Genomic DNA, 19,339 nt, shown 5'->3' with positions numbered 1-19,339 from the left:
GGAACCATCCATGGTTCGGCAATTTCTAGAACCCTCCGGAGCCTCTGGGTCTAAACGCCCAGGGCCTTTCTCGATCCTTTCAACAACGCTCTGCTCGGCGTTCTTGGAAACCAGCCGCTTCCGCCAGTCCCAGCGAAGTGCATCCGGCCATTTCCGGAATCATTCGGCCGTCTCCGAGTCCAACTTCGGATCGTTCGCCCGACCCAATTGCGATCGGCTCTTTCCGAAACTGCTCGGCTGTCTCGTGGCAGTCTCTAGCCGGCCAGTCCCGCGGGAGTACGTTCGGCTCTTTCCGAAACCATTCGGCTTCCCTATTCCCTCCCCCCAACCCCCACCCCCGCTTCCAGACTCTTATCTCGGCCTCCGTGCGCTCGCCCGGCCGAACGCATTCGGCTATTTCCGCCAGGGGGGCGGGCCGGGCCGTTCGGAATCGCGGCGGCGGCGACTGACGCGGGGATCCCGCGGCTTGCGGCGACGGCGGCCGCCGTGGACCCAGGGGGCGGGCTCAAGTCGGCGTGACGGCGGCCGCAGCCAGGTGAGTCGGGTCCGGCCGTGTGGCAGGCGGCGCCGGGGCGATCGTGGGCCCGGGGTGCGGGACCGGGGCCGCGGGAACGGGGGCCGAGGGCGGGCAGCTGGGCCGAGGGCGGGCGCCGGGCCGGGACACCGTGGGCCCCGCGCCGCGACCAGAAAGCCTCTGCGCGGGGCGGGCGCGGGGGGACCCGACATCGTGTGCAGCGTCCTTGGTTGCGGGGATCGGGCGCCCGCTTCCGGCCTCCCAGCGGGGCTCGGGGTCCACGCGGCCCGCCGCGCGCCTGTGCGTGAGCAGCAGGCCTTGCGCCCCCCGCAGCGCCCCGGCCCAGGACCCCAGCTCCCGGATCGGGGTGCACTGCTTTCCCGACGTGTGCAAACCTGTGCAGGCGGGGGCGGGCAGGGCCTCGGCGCTTTCCCAAGTGTCGCCACTCCCAGCCTCAGTTTCCCCACCTGTAGAATGTGCAGGACGAGCGACTGGGGACAGGCACATCCGGGCCCCCAGGAGTGGAGCTCCAGCCCCCAACTGGATCCTTCCGCAGGCGGTCCCTTTCCTGGGGCCCCAGCGGCAGCCTCCCTGCCCATCCCTGTCCCCAGGCCAGGTCACACCCTTCTCCCCGCTGAGCCAAGGGGGACACAGAACCTGCAGGGCCGGCGCTGGGAATGTGAGTGGCCTTCCCTCGCCGTCCCCGGCCCCCGGGACCTCACCCTGCCCCTGTGCCCTGTCTTGCCTTCCTGGAGTCACCTCAGGCTCTCCACACTTTTGCACCTCGTGTGGGCCCCAAGCTGGGGACCCAGCGTGCCCTGAGGACACCTCCAGTCCTGCCAGGCACAGTGTGCCTTTGGTTCCCTTTCTTGCTCCTTGGTTCCTTTTGCTGCTCCTCTGCACAGCTTGCCCCCAAAATATCCAGAATGCCCCCCATTTTACCCCACCCACTGAGTGTAATTGGTCATGTTGTTGCTACCTCCTGAGATCCCTCTGGGCTTTGGACCTGGATGGATCTGGGTTTGAGTCCTGGCTGCCTCCCGGCCCTTTGCATGCTCCCTGCTCTGAGCCTCAGTTTACCCATATCCATCAGGGCTGATGAAGAGCTAGTTTACCAGCCCCACAGTGTGTCCAGGACAGGATCTTGGCAGCCCCCTTCCCGAGAGCCCAGCGAAGGCTGATGTTGTACCCATTATACAGGTGGGGAAACTGAGGCCCAGAGAGTGGCAGGCACTGGCCCCGAGGCACCCAGCTCCTTGGGGTCTCTGACCAGGGATGCAGGCCCTCTCTGTGCTGGGCTTGAGAGGAGCCAGCCTGGCTCAGGCTGCCCTGTCCTTCCCCTCTAGGTTGGCGTCCCCAGCTGAGCATGGTGGCAGCCCTCACCCTCAGCTTCCTCGTGTGGCGAGGCTGGAAGAGCTGGCAGCCCAGGGTGCTGATGGCCCTGCGCCACTGTTGGATGGCAAACACGGTGTCCGAGTGAGCTGGCATCAACCACCAACAGCCTCCCACCAGCTGGCGAACGGTGGACAGGTGGCAGTCAGCGGTCACATAGCGGAGTCATGGCGGGAAGCCAGGCATGAGCGGCCCCCGGGGTCACCCGTGACTCCTCCTGCAGAGAGGTCTGGGCCCCCAGCCCCCAGCTGAGCCTCCTGTCCCCACCCTGGCCCATGGGGCCCCGGGGGCCCCGAGCCACTGCGTGACTGTGACCCAGCAGCCCTCACAGTGGCATGGCAGGCACCGAGGGCTTCCAGTACCGCGCGCTGTACCCGTTCCGGCGAGAGCGGCCTGAGGACCTGGAGCTGCTGCCTGGCGACATGCTGGTGGTGAGCCGTGCGGCCCTGCAGGCGCTCGGTGTGGCGGAGGGCGGCGAGCGCTGCCCGAACAGTGTGGGCTGGATGCCTGGCTTCAACGAGCGCACACGGCAGCGGGGCGACTTCCCGGGCACCTACGTGGAGTTCCTGGGGCCCGTGGCCCTGGCCCGGCCTGGCCCTCGCCCACGCGGCCCCCGCCCACTGCCCGCCAGGCCCCGAGATGAGCCCCAGGAGCCAGGTGAGCAGCTAGGTCCTCCTAGGCCTCGGGCCCTCCTCTTCCCTGTGGGGACCGGCTCAGTCGTCAGATGTCTGCAGGGGCACTGCTGTTGGGGTGGAGCTCGGCGTGGATGCCCGGTCTGGCCCTGGCCTCGTGGGCCTCAGAAGTGACAAGAATGCGATGACTAGTGACATGCGATGAGGGCTGGGGTCGCCCAGAGTGCTGGGCCACGAAGTAGCGACCTCCGGCAGGTGTGGGGCCCTGGCGAGCCCCGGAGGCCGGCAGGTGAGCCCCAGAGCCCAGTCCACAGCCAGGGCTCCTGTAGAACCCCCTTGGTGCCCTGATTTCACTCCAAACAAAGGGGCTGCAGAGCATGGAGAAGGGGAGGCCTGGGGTCGTCCTTGTGTCCCAGGGCTGTGCTGGGAGAGGAGAGGCGGGGTGCTGGCATCCCCTGAAATCTGCGTGCTGCCTAGGGGGTGGCTCCTGCCAGGAGACGAGGGCGTGCACTGGGCAGAATGGTTGCTGGAGAGGCCAGGCCCATGGTGACCCAGTGACAGGCCCAGAGATGCAGCCGGTGTCACAGCTAGGGCTACCAGGGGCTCTGGCCTGGGCCTTGCAGCATCTGGGCTCCCTGAGGCCTTAGTCCTGCTCGGCAAGCTAGAGGACCAGAAGCAGGAGCAGCAGGCGGCCCCACTGGGCTCCCGGCCAAAATTTGCCGCTGCCCCCGGTTACAGTGCCGCCCTCCCTGCCTGGCCGAGCCCCAGCGCCGCTCAGCCCCACCTGCAGCTTCCAGGCTGTGCCCTCAGCTGCAGGAGGCCTCGCTTGCCCGTCCAGATGGCAACAAGGTCCCGGCACAGCCTCGAGCCCTGCTGTTCCGGATGCTGGGCCCCTGAGAAGGCAGGAGCTGGGCAGAGCACTAGGGTCTTGAGCCCCCAGCTGGCCGAGTGCCCAGGCTCCCATCTGTGGGGCCTTCACCGCTCACGCGGGGCCTCCCTCTCTCCCGCTGCTGCAGCCAGATCCACAGCGACACCAGGGCCCTGCGGGCCGGGACAGCACCCACCTCCTCCTGCTCTGTGCTCCAAGCTCCTGCAGCTGCGGGCACCTGGCCCGTCACTCAGGGAGGTGCAGGCCCCAGCTTGTCCCCACCAGGTGCCAGGGCATCCCTGCTGGGGGCCAGGCCTGCCAGTCTGGGGATGGGGGGGCACACAAAGGCCTGGGGCGGCAGGGCCCAGCAGGATCCTGGTGCGTGCTCCAAGGGCTGGCAGCGTCTTGAAGGAGGAGAAGTCATTTTGAGAAAGAAAATTAGAAAATGAGGGAAAGATCCCTGAAGTAAGCTGTTCAGGCTCAGACAATGCTGAGTTTCCTTTCATTCCTTTTAAACCCTTTTTCTGTTTGCTTCAAGAACCTAGATGCAGGAACCAGGCATGGTGGTGCACTCCTATAAGCCCAGCACTCTGGGAGGCTGAGGCAGGAGGATTTCAAGTGTGAGCCCAGCCTGGGCAACTTAGCAAGACCCTGTCTCAAAAAACAGGGCTGAGGGCCGGGGATTTAGCCCAATGGTTCCACCACCTGCCTCGCAAGCAGAAGGTCCTGAGTTCGATCCCCCGTACCAAAAAACGCCCCCAAAACCCAGGGCTGGGCCTGTAGCTCAGTGCAGAGGCCCCCGGGGGCAGAATGCTAGCATGCTGGAAGCCCTGGGCTGCAATCCCAGCACCCCCAAATGGTGGGAGGACTAGGCCATCTGTCTTCCCAGTGTTTCCTGGAAGAAACTGCAGCCCAGAGAGGGCGGGTCCTATACCCAAGGCTGCACAGCGGCTCTGCCAAGGCCTGAAACCTGTTGGGTGAGTTTCAGTGCTGCCCTAAGGAATCCCCATGAATCAGGTGACCTCAAACAACAGAAATGCTGCGTGGCCTTTCTGAGCTCAGGGTCCGGGACCAGGGCCCGCTCCTTCCCAAGCAGGCTGGATGCCTGCTGCTTCCGCAGGCTCTTGGGGTCTCCCGGCGATTTCTCCAGTCTCCGCTGGTGGCCCGGTGGCCTCAGGAAGACACCGGTCACTGGGCTAGCACCGCCTGCGGAGCTGTGTGAAACTTCTGCCTCAATTCCACCTGCAGAGCCCCTGTTTCCAAATAAGGTCATAGTCACGGGTGCCAGCAGTCAGGATGGGGACCCAAGTGTTGGGGTGACCTCTGTGCAGTCCCCCAACACCTGGTCCTGGAAGTCGTGTGAATTCCTTGCATTTCACCCTGGAAATTGTCTCTCTCTCTCTCACTCAGGCCTCACGCTCCCAGATCTGCCTGAGCAGTTTGCCCCTCCTGACATGGCGCCCCCTATCCTGGCGAGGCTGGTGGAGGCCATAGAGCAGACAGGTAAGCCCAGCCTGGCTGTGACCCCGTGGGGCTGTACTTGTTCGGCGGCTCCCTGTCCCAGAGGAGGCTGTTTGAGTAGGGGACACTGGAGGGGGCTTCAGGCTGACGCGCCTGTCCATCCCCAGGGCTGGACACCGAGTCCCACTGCAGGCCGGAGCTACCCGCGCTGCGCACAGGTGAGGGGGCCTCTGGGTGGGGCGGCGGCCGGGGGCACCGCGCACAGCTGTCACATGTCCCCACCCCGCGCAGACTGGTCGCTGAGCGACCTGGACCAGTGGGACGCCAGCGCTCTGTCCGACGCCATCAAGGGCTTCCTGCTGGCCTTGCCTGCCCCGCTTGTGACTCCTGAGGCGGCGGCCGAGGCGCACCGGGCCCTGCGGGGTGAGCTGGGGACCCCGGTGGCTGCGGGGGGACCGCGTGGGCACCAGCCTGGCTCACCCGCCCACCTCGTCCGCAGGCGCCACGGGGCCCGTGGGCCCAGCACTGGAACCCCCGACGCTGCCGCTGCACCGCGCGCTCACGCTGCGCTTCCTGCTGCAGCACCTGGGCCGGGCGGCCCGCCGCGCCCCCGCCCCGGGTCCCGCCGTCCGTGCCCTGGCTGCGGCCTTCGGGCCACTGCTGCTGCTGCGTGCACCGTCGCCTCCGCAGCCGCCAGCGGGCGCCCCGCCAGAAGGGTACAGGGGCTGGGCCTGCGGGGAAGATGCGGGTGTGTGGGCGGGGCCTGTCGGTGGGCGGGGCCGGTTTGAGGTAGAAGCTGTGCTGCACGGGGGGACAGAGGGGCCCGGGGACCAGGCTGTAGGGTCCCGGGGCAGAGGTTGAAGGGGCTCAGCCAGGAGGGCGCAGGGGACGGGCCAGCCTTTGTTCCTGCACACCCTGCGCCCCGGGTGCTGCGTGGCCTCGTTTTTCCGCGTGCGTTTATGCGGCATCTGCTGCACGCACCTTCCGTGCTGGTCTCCGCGCCCCTTGCCTGCACCCACGCTCGCGCGGCAGCCCGGTCCCCATCGCCACCCTCTTCCCTCAGGACGGAGCCCAGCCAGGACTTCCCGGTGCTGCTGGCGGAGAAGCTGCTACAGGAACATCTGGAGGAGCAGGAGGCCGCGCCCCCAGGTGACTCACGTTGTCCTCGCCAGTCTTCAGGCCCTGAAGCCCCCTCCCCGGGCCCGCTGGGCACTCGGCCCAGCCGCGGTACACAGCTGGCGCCTGATACCATTTCCCTGTCCCCAGCCCTGCCGCCCAAGCCCTCCAAGCCAAAGCCGGCCGCCCCGGGCTTGGCCAACGGGGGCAGCCCGCCCTCCCTGCAGGACGCGGAGTGGTACTGGGGTGACATCTCCAGGTGGGGCCAGGGTGCAGGCGGGTGGGCGGCCGTGGGTCCCTGCTGCGGAGGCTGTGGCTCACCGCGCTGTCCCCGCAGGGAGGAGGTGAACGAGAAGCTCCGCGATACTCCCGACGGCACCTTCCTGGTCCGCGATGCATCCAGCAAGATCCAGGGGGAGTACACGCTCACCCTCAGGTGGGGCCTGCGGGGGGGGGGGGGAGGGCGGGGCGGGGCAGGGGGCGGGGCCACCCACACCACGCTCCCTCCAGGAAGGGCGGCAACAACAAGCTGATCAAGGTCTTCCACCGGGACGGCCACTACGGCTTCTCGGAGCCGCTGACCTTCCGCTCGGTAGTGGACCTCATCACGCACTACCGCCATGAGTCGCTGGCCCAGTACAACGCCAAGCTGGACACGAGGCTGCTCTATCCCGTGTCGCGGCTGCAGCAGGACCAGGTGGTCAAGGAGGACAGCGTGGAGGCCGTGGGCGCCCAGCTGAAGGTCTACCACCAGCAGTACCAGGACAAGAGCCGCGAGTACGACCAGCTCTACGAGGAATACACGCGCACCTCCCAGGTAGGGGCCACTGGGAAACTGAGGCTCGGGCCCTCGTGACCCGGGCATGGGTGCCCTCTCTTCTGTTTTCTGCTTGTAGTACTGGGGGTGGAACCCAGGGCCTTCGCACTGAGCTACATCCCAGCGCTTTTTAATTTTAGGCTGGGCTCCAATTTCCAATCCGCCTGCCTGCCAAGTAGTTGGGATCACAGGCGTACACCACTGTGCTCAGCCTGGACAGGGCTTTAAAAAGTAAGATGCCAGCTGGGGATTTAGCTCAGTGGTTTCGCCGCCTGCTGTGCAAGCGCAAGGACCCAAGTTCGATCCCCGGTACCAAAAAAACCAAAAAAACAAACTATAGCTAAGAAGCTGAAGCAGGAGACCACCTTTAGTTCAAGGCCAGCCTGGGTTGCATAGTGAGACCCTGTCTCAAAAAAAAAAGAAGCTGGGATATCTTTCGGAAAGAATTAAAAGCATCCTACCATAGCGATCTACGCACACCCATGTTTATGCCGACACAGTCTGTAATAGCTAAATCTTAGAAACAGCCCCAATGTCCATCAGCTGATGAGTGGATAAACACAATGTGGTTCTTTTACACAATGGAGAACTACTGTGCCATAAAGAAGGATGAGCTGCAGACATTTCTAGCTAAATGGATGCACCTTGAGACCATACTCTTAAGTGAAATACATCAGACTCACATGATGAAATACTGCATTGTTTCCCTGCTGGGAGAAACTGAACATGGAAATAAGGACTGAAATGTATAACGGAGATTGGGAAATGGGAAGAAAATGTTCAAATGGGAAGGGGAACAAGGGAGGAGGGAGGGAGAAAGGAGGGAAGGAAAGGACAAGAAAAAAAGTGGAAATGGATGGAAAAAATGGAAACAAAGCTTTTGTACATAGGAAGGGCAGGGGAGTAGAGGGGGAAATGAGAAAAAATAAACTATTTTTTAAAAGCTGGGTACAGAGGCACACTCACATAATCACAGAATCACAGCCATTCAGGAGGCTCGAAGTTTGAGCCCAGCCTGGGCCATTTAGTGACATAGAAAGGCCCTGTCTCAGAATAAAAAATCGGGCTAGGGATGTAGCTCAGTGCAAAGGCCCTAGGTTGGGTTTCCAGTCCTGCAAAAATAAAAAACAAAAGGAACATTGTGACCTCAGAAGTGACTTTGGTTCCCCGAGCCTCCATTTCCCCAAAGACAACTCCATGGGTTCTGGGGACACTCCATGGGACAATGCATGGGAGTATTGGGTGCAGTGTCTGCCCTGAGAAACAGCCCCATGAGTCTAGCGAGGACTCTCCATCATTCTCTTGTCACAGAGGGTGTAAAGGGAAGGAAGGGGGCCGGGGTGGGGTTCTGAAGGCTGTGTAGGAGCTCTTGCCCTGCAGCAGGAGGTAGAGGAGTAATACTGCTGGGGGAGGGGCGGTGGGGATGGGTCGCCTCACTTCTTCCCCCAGGAGCTGCAGATGAAGCGCACGGCAATCGAGGCCTTCAACGAGACCATCAAGATCTTCGAAGAGCAGGGCCAGACTCAGGAGAGGTGCAGCAAAGAATATCTGGAGCGATTCCGGCGTGAGGGCAATGAGAAGGAGATGCAGAGGTGAGTGCACCCTCGGGCAGGAAGGAGGGGGGCGGCTGGCGCTCTCCTTGGAGGGAGAAGGCCAGCAGAAATGGGCTTTGAAGGCTGAAGAGGAGTTCGCCAGAGAGACATGGGTAGCAGTGTGCACCTAGGCATCTTTCTGAGCTGCCCCTCCCCCAGGATCCTGCTCAACTCTGAGCGGCTGAAGTCCCGCATCGCCGAGATTCACGAGAGCCGCACGAAGCTGGAGCAGGACTTGCGGGCCCAGGCCTCGGACAACCGCGAGATCGACAAGCGCATGAACAGCCTCAAGCCTGACCTCCTGCAGCTGCGCAAGATCCGCGACCAGTACCTCGTGTGAGTGCCGCGCTTGCCCACCAGGGGTCGCCCGTGGCCTGTGCAGCTCCGCCCCCGCTGGCAGTCAGGCCCCAGCCCGGCCAGCCCTGCCGCCTGGGAGGCCGAGGCAGGTGGATGGACCCCTGGAGAGTGGCCTGGACAGCTTAGTGAGACACTGTCTCAAAGTAAACAGTGCTGGGGTGCCGCTCGGAGAGGTGAGGCCTCGCTCTGCTGCGTTCCCAGCGAATTCGCGTCCTGCCTCTGCCTCCCTAGCTGGGCCTGCCAGGGGGACAGAGGCCAGGAGTGGGTCATGCTGTGGCCTCCGGAACCTGTGCTCCCTGCCCTGCCTCCGTCTCCGTTTCTGCACCAGCTGAGCCTAAAGCTCACCACGCCTCTTCCTCCAGGTGGCTCACTCAGAAAGGTGCCCGGCAGAAGAAGATCAACGAGTGGCTGGGGATCAGAAACGAGACCGAGGAGTGAGTGGCCCCCTAGCAGGGTGCAGGGAGCGCTTCTCAGAAGGGGGCCATTCAGGCGGGTTTTAAAGGATGAATAGGAGTTCTCCAGGTAGTGTGGCTGGCTGATGAGTGAGCAGGACCCCTCTCCACTGCCCCGCAGCCAGTACGCGCTGATGGAGGATGAGGAAGATCTCCCCCACCACGAGGAACGCACGTGGTATGTGGGCAAGATCAACCGCACGCAGGCCGAGGGCATGCTGAGCGGCAAGAGGGATGGCACGTTCCTCATCCGGGAGAGCAGCCAGCGCGGCTGCTATGCCTGCTCTGTGGTGTGAGTGCGCGTGCCCGGCGCCGACTGTGTGCGCGGCCGCCCTGCCAGGGTGTGGGGCTGGGGCCTGGAGGAGGGCCCCACTGAACCCGGTCGTGTCCCTCGCGCCCGCAGGGTGGACGGCGACACCAAGCACTGCGTCATCTACCGCACGGCCACCGGCTTCGGCTTCGCGGAGCCCTACAACCTGTACGGGTCGCTGAAGGAGCTGGTGCTGCACTACCAGCACGCGTCCCTGGTGCAGCACAACGACGCCCTCACCGTCACCCTGGCGCACCCCGTGCGCGCCCCAGGGCCCGGCCCGCCGCCCCCCGGCCGCTGAGCCCGCCTCCAGGCCCCTGCCCCAGCCGGGCCCCGCGCACCTCGCCCACCCCACTCTGAAGCCATAGATCTTGGTTAGGCGAGAAGGAGCCGCAGCCGCGACTTGGGCAGGGCGGGCAGGTCCCGCCCCGTCCCCGTCCCCCCACCCGCGGACCCCAACTTCTCCGGACTGAAACCCGGGGACAGATCTGCCACCAGGAAACCAGAACCCAAAATAAGCTCGGGCACCACCGCCAGGGACACTGCCGGGCAGCCACCCGGCTGGACACATCCCCACCCCACCGATCATGTTTCGATTCCCTGACTCACCTCCTCCTCTCTGGGGACCGGGAGCCCTGGTCCTCTAGCACTGCCCCGAGCCCAGGCCGCCGTCCGGCCAGGCTTTGTACGGTACGTTGTTCTCGCTGCGACATAAAACTGACCAAGGTGGCTGCGTGTCTCGGGGACCCTGGGGCGGATGGGCTCAGCGCTGGGCCTGTAGGTTTAGCTCCAGGCCACCTTGGGGTGACGGCCCCCACCTCCCCGACAGCTATGAGACCAGACCTGGCCAAGCTGAGGTCACAGCCAAACGACCCCCATGACCCATGCCCTGGCTGGAGGACCCCAGACCCTCTAACCTCCCATGCTGCCCTCCCAGCCTGTGCTCTGGGGTCTGAGGTTGAACCCCAGGCCTCCACACTGAGCTATGTCCCTGCCCTTTCTGGTTTTACTGAGACACGGTCTTGCCAAGATGCCCAGGCTGTACTCCAACTTGCCATCCTCCTGTCTCAGCCTCGAAGAGAGCTGGGATCACAGGGGTGTGCCGCCACATCCCGCCCCCGACCTCTACTGTGACCCTCCACAGCCACCTGTTCCTGGGGAAGTCCCCTCCCTTCTGCTGCCTGCGGCTTCCTCTCACCAGGTGTCATCAGCAACCACAGCCCCCCAGGCCACCGCACCCTTCGTATCCCCCAGGGCTGCATGGCCAGCCACCCAAGGCCGCCTCTCTCCCCACACGGGTCCTTCGGGGTGCACAGGGCCTTTAACCTGGGCTCTGCCCACCACCCTGGTCCCTGTCGCCTGGTCCTTCCTGCCCTAGGTGGGCCCTCCTGTCCCCTGTCGCCTTTGCTGTGAGGTCCCCTCAGGGCCGGCGTGTCCAGGCACCTCAGCGGGTGTGTGCGTGAGCAGCTTCCCCTCTGATGCGCCCTTGGGCGCCAGGACATCCGAATCCCCAAACTGTCCCTGTCCCTATCATGCGCAGTCTGGGAGGCTGAGGGGGAGGGTCGCATGTTCCAGCCCAGCGTGGGCAACTTAGCGAGACCCCGTGGGAAAATGGAAAGAGCGTTGGAGACAGCTGGGTGTGAAGACCCTCGATCTGGCCCGCAGCACCCCAGGCGGCCGAGGTCTCGGGACTCAGGAGGAACTGGGGCGGGGGCGGCTCGCAGTGGCCGTGTTCAGCATGGGTGAGACCCTGGGCGCTGCCACTCAGAAAGGAGAAGTGAGCTCCGCACGGCTCGCCGAGCGCCCTGCAGGGAGGAGACGCAGCCGGAGTTGCAGGGCGCCCGGCCCGGCACCTGGGCGCTGCCCCTTGTCCCGGCCGGAAGCGGCTGCTCCTCTGACGCCGCGGTTTCCCCCCAAGTCCCTGCCGCCGGCACCGCAGGCGGGGCTCGGACCCCGCTCTGCCCCAGCCCCTGGGCGGTGGCGCTGCCCCCACCAGGGTCCCCGCAGCTCCGCAGCCTTGGTGGCCGGCTAGGACCCGGCCCGGCGGCCACCGGCGCCCCCCACGCCTGCAGGGCCCCGCCCGTCCGCTTCTGCTTTGGGGCCACAGCGGGGGTCCTCGGCCCGAGGGTGGGGACGGGGCAGAGGTCAGCCGAGGGGAGGGCCTGGGTGCGCCCCGCCCCACGGCCACCACGCAGGCTCTGGGCCGGGAACCCGCACCCTGTCCGGCCTCGGCCTTCGGGTGGCGGGAGGGGGAAGCGAGGGCGCGTGATTGGGAAGCCGGGGGCGGAGCCGGGGCGGGGCCTCCGCCAGGTTAAAGTGGCCGAGCTCCCGCCGCGCCCCGTCCCCTCCGCCATGGCCCTTCCGCCCCTCGCCCCGCTGCTGCCGCTGCTGCCGCTGCTGCTGTCGCTCCCGGGCGTCCCTGCGATGGCCCTGGACACCTCCGCGGGGGCGGCCGGCTGCAAGGTAGGGATCGCGCCGGCCGGTGACACCGAGGGGCCGGGCCCCGGGCCCCGAGCGCCTGAGTGAGCGAGTCCCCTCCGTGCCAAGGGGCAGAGGCAGGGGCAGGGGCAGGGCCGCCCGCCGGCCTCGCGCATTCCGGCGGGGACTGCAGCCGCGGGGGGCGACCGGAAGTGTGTGCCGGGCGGGAAGAGTCACGGGAAGGCGCGTGGGAGCCCGGCTGGGCGCGGGCAGGGGCGGAGGGGGCCCGGGACATGCATTAGGCGCCTGCAGTATGCACCCGCCTCCCCGGCTGAGCCGAGTGCAGGAGCGAGCCCCACCCCGCCCCGCCCTCCGCGCCAGGGGGCTGGGTACACCAAGCGCGAACTGGTTCGAGGCTGTCAAATCCGTTTCTGCAGCCAAATTGAGATGGAGGAGCACGGAAGCACACAGTCAAAAGCTGGCTTTTGCTGGGCATAGTGGCACATGCCTGTGGTCCTAGCACTGGGGAGGCTGAGGCAGGAGGATCCTGGCGAGTTGAAAACCAACCTGAGCTACTTGGTGAGACCCCGTCTCAAAGAACCTGAATAAATAAATACAGCTGGACTTAGTAGTATATGCCTGTCATCGCAGCACTGGCGAGGCTGAGCCGAGAGGATTGCCAAGCTACATAGTAAGTTCAAGGCCAGCCTGGACTACCTAGTGTGACTCTGGCTCAAAAAAAAAAAGCAAAGGAAAAAGGAAAATCGGCCGGGGATTTATTTAGCTCAGTGGTTCCGCCGCCCGCCTCGAGGGGGCAAGGTCCCGAGTTAGATCCCCGGTACCAAAAAAAGGGAAAAGGTCTAGAGTGAGGGACTGCACCTGGCAGGCTCCAGTGCCTGTGGGTGCAGCCCCTGTCAGGAGGGTGACAGAGGCTGCGCCCTCCCCAGCCGCACGGCCTGTGCCTGCAGAGCACCCCCAGGGTGACCGACGCACCCCCAGTCAACGTCACCCTGTACTACGAGGCGCTGTGCGGCAGCTGCCGGATGTTCCTGGTGCGCGACCTCTTTCCAACCTGGCTCCTGGTGCTGGAGATCCTCAACGTCACGCTGGTGCCCTACGGGAACGCCGTGGTACGAAGGCCGGGGAACTGAGTGCGGGGCGGGGCGGGCCACCTGCCACCTGTGCTCACTGGCCTGGTGTCCGGCAGGAGCGGAGCGTCAATGGCTCCTGGGAGTTCAGGTGCCAGCACGGCGAGCAGGAGTGTAAGCTGAACAAGGTGGAGGTGAGCAGGGGCTCTGCGGGGCCAGGGCCAGGGCCGGGCTGGGGCGCCCGCTCACCCTGTCCCCACGCAGGCCTGCGTACTGGACCAGCTGGATCAGGACGCCGCCTTCCTGACCATCATCTGCCTCGAGGAGATGGAGGACATGGAGAAGAAGCTGACGCCGGTGAGAGGTCCCATCCACAACCGGTGAAGCCTGGTGTTCCCAGCACTCAGGAGGCTGAGGCAGGAGGATCCCAACCTGGACCATGTACCAAAACTTCCATCTCTGAAGCAGGAGGAGAAGGGTCTCTTGGCAGCATCCCAGGAGACTTCCTGGAAGGGAAACCTCTGAGCCCTGTGTGCAAGGGAATGTACAGATGGCAGGGCACTGTGGAAAATAACTGCCCGAGGGCTGATTCAGCGGCCCTGCTCCTTTATTCACTCATCAAACATCCAGGCCACCCAAGGGGCCTCGCCCCAGATGCTCCCAGCCTGACAAGGCCACAGTGGGGCTGGGGCCGAGGAGAGGAGGAGGAAAAGTGTTCCTGGTGGAGGGAACAGAGTGCACGGGCGCTCAGAGGACGGGGGTCCCTGGGGGGAGGTGCAGATCTGGGCTTGGAGGCCTGGCTTGCAGGCCTGCTGTTTAAGGCACCGCTGCTAGGCAGTGGGGCCAACTGCCCCCAGTAGGCAGTGAGGAAGCCGGGGATGGTTGGGGAGATAACGGGTAGGAAGCTAAGGCGAGGCCCTGTTGCTGTCGCAGTGTCTGCAGTTATATGCGGCCAATGTGTCAGCGGACAGCATCATGGCATGTGCGGAGGGGGAGCGCGGCACACAGCTGCTGCACCGGAACGCACAGCTCACGGATGCCCTGCAGCCGCCGCATGAATACGTGCCCTGGGTCCTCGTCAACGGGGTAAGGGCCAGGGGGCCACACACCGGGGGTCCCAGCACTCTGGCAGGCTGAGGCAGGAGGATCTCTAGTTGGTGCCCACCTGGGCAACTTGGTGATTTAGAGAGACCTTGGCTGTGCCCCCCCCACCACAGGGCAGGTGGAGATGTGGGGATTTTTCTCATTTCCCGCAGAAACCTTTGAAAGACCTGAGCCAGCTTTTGAGTCTGGTCTGCCAGCTGTACCAGGTAAGCTGGGCACACGGAGCCCTGGGCCCTGCTGCTACAGGCAGAGGTAGCGGTGTCCTTCAGGGACACTTGGACTCCACGGCATCGTCCTCCTTTCTCCAGGGCCAGGAGAAGCCAGACATCTGCTCGGCCATGGGCAGCACCCGAAGAGAGGTCTGCTTCAAATGAGGCTGGGGCCCTAAGGGAGCCCATGGAGGAAGGGCAAGAGTCCAACTGCCCCTTTGTCCCATCTCCAACCTCAGTGGAGACAACCGACTAAACAGAACTCCTACACGTCCCACAAAGCTCACACCAAAGTCCCCTCCTGTGATCCAGAATCTTGCCTCGCTGACAGTGGTGCTAAATCAAAACTAATTTGATAAATAATAAACCATTTTGGCTGTTGTGATTCACTCTTTGTGGATTTTGTTTTTTTATTTTTTTCTTTGTTTGGTTTTTTGAGACAGAGTCTCACTATGTATAGCAGGTGGGCCTCAAACTGATCTTCCTGCCTCAGCCTCCCCAGTGCTGGGATGACAGGATCCTTTTATGCCTCAGGCCCTCAACCTGATGTGTTCTAGTCCCTTGTCCCTGGGGTTCCAGGTGCCAGGTTGTACTGCATCTTGAAAAAATTCCAGAATGGTTAAGGGAAGATTTTCAAAGAAACATAAAATTGTGACTTATGTGAAGGAACCCAGGAACCCTCATTAATAGGCCCTCGGCAGCCACAGCAACTCAGGGGTCAAGTTTGCCCAAGAAATGGCTCCTCCTACACAACCCAGCTTGCAGCAAATGAGGAAGTTAGCGATGCTTTCTTGGAAGTAACAAGAGAGCCCCGTCGGATGCCCCTGGTGAGGGGTTTCCAGCAGAAAATCCAGGCTGTGCCATTGGTTCCTGAGCAAATAAGTTCCAAAGCAAACTGGTTGGGGCATTCTCAGGGCCTCTGGGTCGGGGCCAAGTCCAGGGCGGAGGCGGAGGCGGAGGAGCCGGGAGGGGGGCGCCCTGCTCTGCAGGCCCCACCCCCTTTGTGCTCAGTTTCTCCTTCGTCCTTCTGGGCTTGCGGGCCTCTCGCTCTTTTGGGGGGGGGATCGAACTCCGGTCCTTGAGCTTGCGCAGCAGGTGGCGAAACCACTGAGCTAAATCCCCAGCCCCTTGCTCCCTCTTGAATTAGCTGGGTCCTCCGGCCACCGTTTAAGCTGCCTCCCTGGCTATACCGGTGACTAAACTACGCTCCTGCCCGTAACGCTGTTTGGTTTTTTGTCACTTTCATTTTCCTTTCTTTAATTTTGTGCTTCGTTCCGATGCCATCCTGGATCGCGACTGGGAATTTGGCTTTCTGGTGGGCCCACGTGGTGACCTATAAATGGCGTAAGGTGCTGCAGGCAGGAGACAACTGGAAGACCAATTAAGAATCTAGGCCAGGTGTTGTGGTGCAATACCAGCACTCTGGAGGCTGAGGCAGGAGGATCGCCCCGAGTTCGAGGCCAGCCTGGGCTACATAGTGAGTTCAAGGCCACCCTGAACTACAAAGTGAGACCCTGTTTTTTTTAAAAAAAAAAACCCTAAACCCAACAAACATAAATTTAGAGTGAATCCGGGCATGCTGGCACACACTGGTAATCCCATTCCCTGAGCCCAGGATTTTGACACCAGCCTCTCAGTAAGACCCTGTCCCCAAAATAATTAATTACTTTAGTGTGGGCTTAGAGTGTTCGCTTTTTCCTCGGTAGCGCTTAAGACATAGCGTACTGTGTAAAAAACAGTTTAGCTCAGGAGCCACACAAAAACAGGTGGCCACAGGATTTGCCCCGCCGACAATACTGTGAAATACACAGAACGAATATAGATTTCCACTGAAACACATTGTTTCCTACAAGAACACAGGAGGTCAAAAAGAGGATGTACTAACTTGCGCAGCCCGCCGAGTTGCTGAGACATGAATTTATGCAGGTCACGGGCCCCTGAAGCGCGTCTCACGTTTTTATTTTTATTTATTAGCTACTTTTTCGGTGCTGGGGAGGGAACCCAGCGTCTCGCGCATGCTGGCAAGCGCTTTACCGCTGAGTGCCTCCTCCACAGCCTTTTCAGGATTGTTTTGGGAACAGGGTTTAGCTAAATGGCCCAGACTAGACTCGAATTTGCGATCCTCCTGCCTCAGCGTCCCGAGTAGCTGGGATAACAGGTGTGTGCCACCTCTCCCAGTTGTTTTATTGTAGGAATTTTTTTGTTTTGTTTTGTTTGGTACCGGGGATCAAACTCGGGTCCTTGCGCTTGGGCAGCAGGCGGCGAAACCACTGAGCTAAATCCCCGGCCCTATTGTATGTATTTTTAATGGTTTCTCGAGACAGGTTCTCACTAGGCATCCCAAACTGGCCTCATACTCAGGGCGATCCTTCTGCCTCAGCTTCCTTAGTGCTGGGATTACAGGCGTCAGCCACCCGGCCCAGCTGTTTTTTATAATTGTTAATTATTATCATTCCAGAGGGTCAATGTACGAAGCAGGCTGCAACTGGACTACTCTCACAGATCCGCAGCGCCTTGTCGTCCCACTTGCAGAAAGCTGCGGGACTGGACTTCCATCGTCTACAGCTGCGCAGGTCCTAGCACTGCCGCGGTAACTCCGGGAGAAACTGGAAATCTGCATGGCAACTAGACCCGAGATGTGGTGCCTGCCTCAGATTGGCCATCTTCGATTTAGGAGGCGGGGCTACCGTCCCGATTTGTTCGCAAACCCGGTCTGCGGTTGGCCGGTACTTCGCAAGCGGAGGTGTGGGCTACGGCTATCCATAGGCCAGCGGACAAAGGGGCAAGGAAACAGGAGTGCAACGTCAACCACTGGGCTGTGTGACGCTTATTTGCGATTGGTCCGCCAGCTGGGGAGGCGGTGCAATCCTAGTTCGCGAGCGACCTTGGGAGAGCAGGACTACTTTTTATTGGCTAATACTTCCCCGGGCGGGCCAAGGATAGTCCAAGACGATCATCGATTAGTCAGTGCCACTTGGGGCGCGGCGCGAAGACAGAGTGGATTGGCGAACTCCTGTACGGGTGGGCACTCGGAGCGCAGCGGGGCTCGGGATTGGCCGAGGCGGCGAAGGCGGGGCGGGACAGAACCAGGCGCCGGTTCCGGGCCGGGTGGCGATGGCGCCGGGTTCCTGGCGCTGGGTGCGCGGTGTCTGGGCAGCGGGGCAGCCCCTGTTCCAGGGCCGCGCGCTGCTCGTCACCAACACGCTGGGCTGCGGCGTGCTCATGGCGGCCGGGGACGGCGCGCGCCAGGCCTGGGAGATCCGTGCGCAGCCCGGCCAGACGTTCAGCCCGCGGCGCTCAGGTGAGCACCCCCCGCTGCTCCTCACCCATCACTTTAACCCTTAGCTCAAATTGGGGGATCCCCGTGCTGGACAGGCTGGCCGTGACCCGTGACCTGTGACCTCGGCCCCCTTGACCTCAGCCCCTCCCGAGCGTCTGTCCCTGGGTCCCCGGCACCCGCACCCCGTCTGTCCCCTCCAGGAGCCCCGGCCTGGCCCCGTCTGGCGGGCGCCGTCGGGTCGCGTCCCTGACTCCGCCTCTCCCAGCCCGCATGTTCGCCGTGGGCTGCAGCATGGGCCCCTTCCTGCACTACTGGTACCTGTGGCTGGACCGAGTGCTCCCCGCCGCAGGCCTGCGCAGCCTCCCGAACGTGGTCAGGAAGGTGCTTGTGGACCAACTCGTGGCCTCGCCGCTGCTGGGCGTCTGGTACTTCCTGGGTAAGGACGGGAGCGGCCTGCAGAGGTGGCCCTGGGCTGGGGGCCGTGGCAGTGGAGGCGGTCAGACCCGGCCCGGCCCGGCGCGCGGTGGCCCGGGTGGGAGATGGGATGCGCTTCCCCGTGCAGCCACACAGCTCGGGGGGGGGGGGGCCGCCGGCCCTGCAGACTCAGTTTCCCCGTCTGTAAAGGGGCCTCAGTACAGCGGCTCCCGGCTCGGCTCCTCTGAGCCCCACGTGTGTCGTCTGTATGACCGCCGCGCTCTCTGTCACTGGCCACCCTGCTGTCCCGCCCCCTCCATCATCCAGCCATCGCCTCCGCCCCGAAGGAGCCCGCGGCCCCAACACTTGGTTTCCCTTCCAGGCCTTGGCTGTCTGGAGGGCCAGACACTGAGCCAGAGCTGCCAGGAGCTGCGGGAGAAGTTTTGGGAATTCTACAAGGTGGGAGGAGCTCGCTCAGGCCCCGCCCCGCCCAGTCCCGCCCTCTCCCGCCCCAAGGCCCTGACCCCGCCCGATCCCCCCTCCCTCTCAAGGCCGAGGCTCCGCCCCTCACGCGTCCCACCCTCCCTCAGGCTGACTGGTGCGTGTGGCCCGCAGCACAGCTGGTGAACTTTCTCTTCGTGCCCCCCCAGTTCCGGGTCACCTACGTCAACAGCCTGACGCTGGGCTGGGACACATACCTGTCCTACCTGAAGTATCGGGTGAGCTCGGTGGGTGAGGGCGGTCCAGACACCCTGAGGACTGCTGGGGGTCACTTGGGTCAGCCCCAGGTGACACTGCGGGCGCCAGGCAGCAGGTGGTCCGGGTGTCCTGGGCCACGACAATCCCACCCCACAGTGCGCGGGTCTGGTGCTGCTGGGCCGTGCGTCCTCCCCAGGTCCCAGTGTGACTCGAGCAGGGCTCACCCCGAGGGCAGGCACTGGTGGAGGGGACATGGTGGGGGGCACCTGCAGTGACCACAGCCTCTGTGCGACAGATCCCAGGCGCTCTGCCATCCCAGGCTTCGGACTGAGCTGCCCAGGCTCAGTTCCGGGTGCCAGACGGGTGGCACCCGCGGAGCGGACCACTTCCGCCAGAAGGGGAAGCGATTCCGCCGGCCGGAGTCAGGCCTCAGCGAGAGACCCGTGACCCAACCGCCAGGCCCCGCCGGTCCGGAGCCCCAAGCCCTCATCACTGCCCTGACCTGGCTCCAGCCAGGCAGCCACCCAGCAGGGCACGGTGCAGTCCCTGCAGCACCCCGCGTGTCTCCGTCACGCGCGCTGTGGGAACCCCATTAAACTCTGCAACCACAGGGTCC

At 63.5% G+C, this 19,339-nt stretch overlaps 3 protein-coding genes across 10 annotated transcripts; all 3 read left to right on the top strand.

Annotated features, from left to right (window-relative positions):
* Positions 1-389: 389 nt before the first annotated feature.
* On the top strand, positions 390-10,240 carry Pik3r2 (phosphoinositide-3-kinase regulatory subunit 2). 5 transcript variants are annotated; one of them, XM_004873336.4, is made up of 15 exons: positions 390-535; positions 1,861-2,563; positions 4,817-4,909; positions 5,035-5,085; positions 5,159-5,290; positions 5,367-5,583; positions 5,931-6,016; positions 6,134-6,242; positions 6,321-6,419; positions 6,494-6,800; positions 8,250-8,392; positions 8,552-8,728; positions 9,112-9,183; positions 9,323-9,493; positions 9,605-10,240. In XM_004873336.4, the coding sequence occupies exons 2-15, from the start codon at positions 2,242-2,244 to the stop codon at positions 9,810-9,812; spliced, it is 2,187 nt and encodes a 728-aa protein (XP_004873393.2). In that variant the 5' UTR covers positions 390-535; positions 1,861-2,241; the 3' UTR covers positions 9,813-10,240. The 5 variants fall into 5 exon arrangements, with proteins under 5 accessions (XP_004873393.2, XP_021106857.2, XP_021106858.2 ...); XM_021251198.2 differs by lacking the exon at positions 390-535 and adding an exon at positions 709-1,193; XM_021251199.2 differs by lacking the exons at positions 390-535; positions 1,861-2,563 and adding an exon at positions 2,591-2,827.
* Positions 10,241-11,325: 1,085 nt separating this feature from the next.
* Positions 11,326-14,719, top strand: Ifi30 (IFI30 lysosomal thiol reductase). Of its 2 annotated transcripts, none has more exons than XM_021251014.2 (7): positions 11,326-11,974; positions 12,877-13,059; positions 13,137-13,211; positions 13,282-13,374; positions 13,951-14,103; positions 14,274-14,327; positions 14,430-14,719. In XM_021251014.2, the coding sequence occupies exons 1-7, from the start codon at positions 11,864-11,866 to the stop codon at positions 14,493-14,495; spliced, it is 735 nt and encodes a 244-aa protein (XP_021106673.1). In that variant the 5' UTR covers positions 11,326-11,863; the 3' UTR covers positions 14,496-14,719. The 2 variants fall into 2 exon arrangements, with proteins under 2 accessions (XP_021106673.1, XP_021106674.1); XM_021251015.2 differs by having other exon boundaries at positions 11,809-11,974; positions 12,898-13,059.
* A 2,131-nt stretch (positions 14,720-16,850) lies between these two features.
* On the top strand, positions 16,851-19,336 carry Mpv17l2 (MPV17 mitochondrial inner membrane protein like 2). 3 transcript variants are annotated; one of them, XM_087201946.1, is made up of 5 exons: positions 16,851-17,631; positions 17,811-18,046; positions 18,407-18,483; positions 18,615-18,743; positions 19,019-19,336. In XM_087201946.1, the coding sequence occupies exons 1-5, from the start codon at positions 16,949-16,951 to the stop codon at positions 19,052-19,054; spliced, it is 1,161 nt and encodes a 386-aa protein (XP_087058072.1). In that variant the 5' UTR covers positions 16,851-16,948; the 3' UTR covers positions 19,055-19,336. The 3 variants fall into 3 exon arrangements, with proteins under 3 accessions (XP_087058072.1, XP_021106675.1, XP_004873397.1); XM_021251016.2 differs by having other exon boundaries at positions 17,358-17,631; positions 17,960-18,046; XM_004873340.4 differs by having other exon boundaries at positions 17,364-17,631; positions 17,876-18,046.
* The last annotated feature ends 3 nt before the right edge of the window (positions 19,337-19,339 follow it).

This window comes from Heterocephalus glaber, unplaced genomic scaffold, assembly GCF_053883595.1.
Source record: "Heterocephalus glaber isolate CG9 unplaced genomic scaffold, H.glaber_assembly_v1.0 deba00001761, whole genome shotgun sequence".
NCBI classification, from domain to species: domain Eukaryota; kingdom Metazoa; phylum Chordata; class Mammalia; order Rodentia; family Bathyergidae; genus Heterocephalus; species Heterocephalus glaber.
Note: the sequence above shows the minus strand (reverse complement) of the source record. Positions and strands in the feature narration are given on the sequence as shown.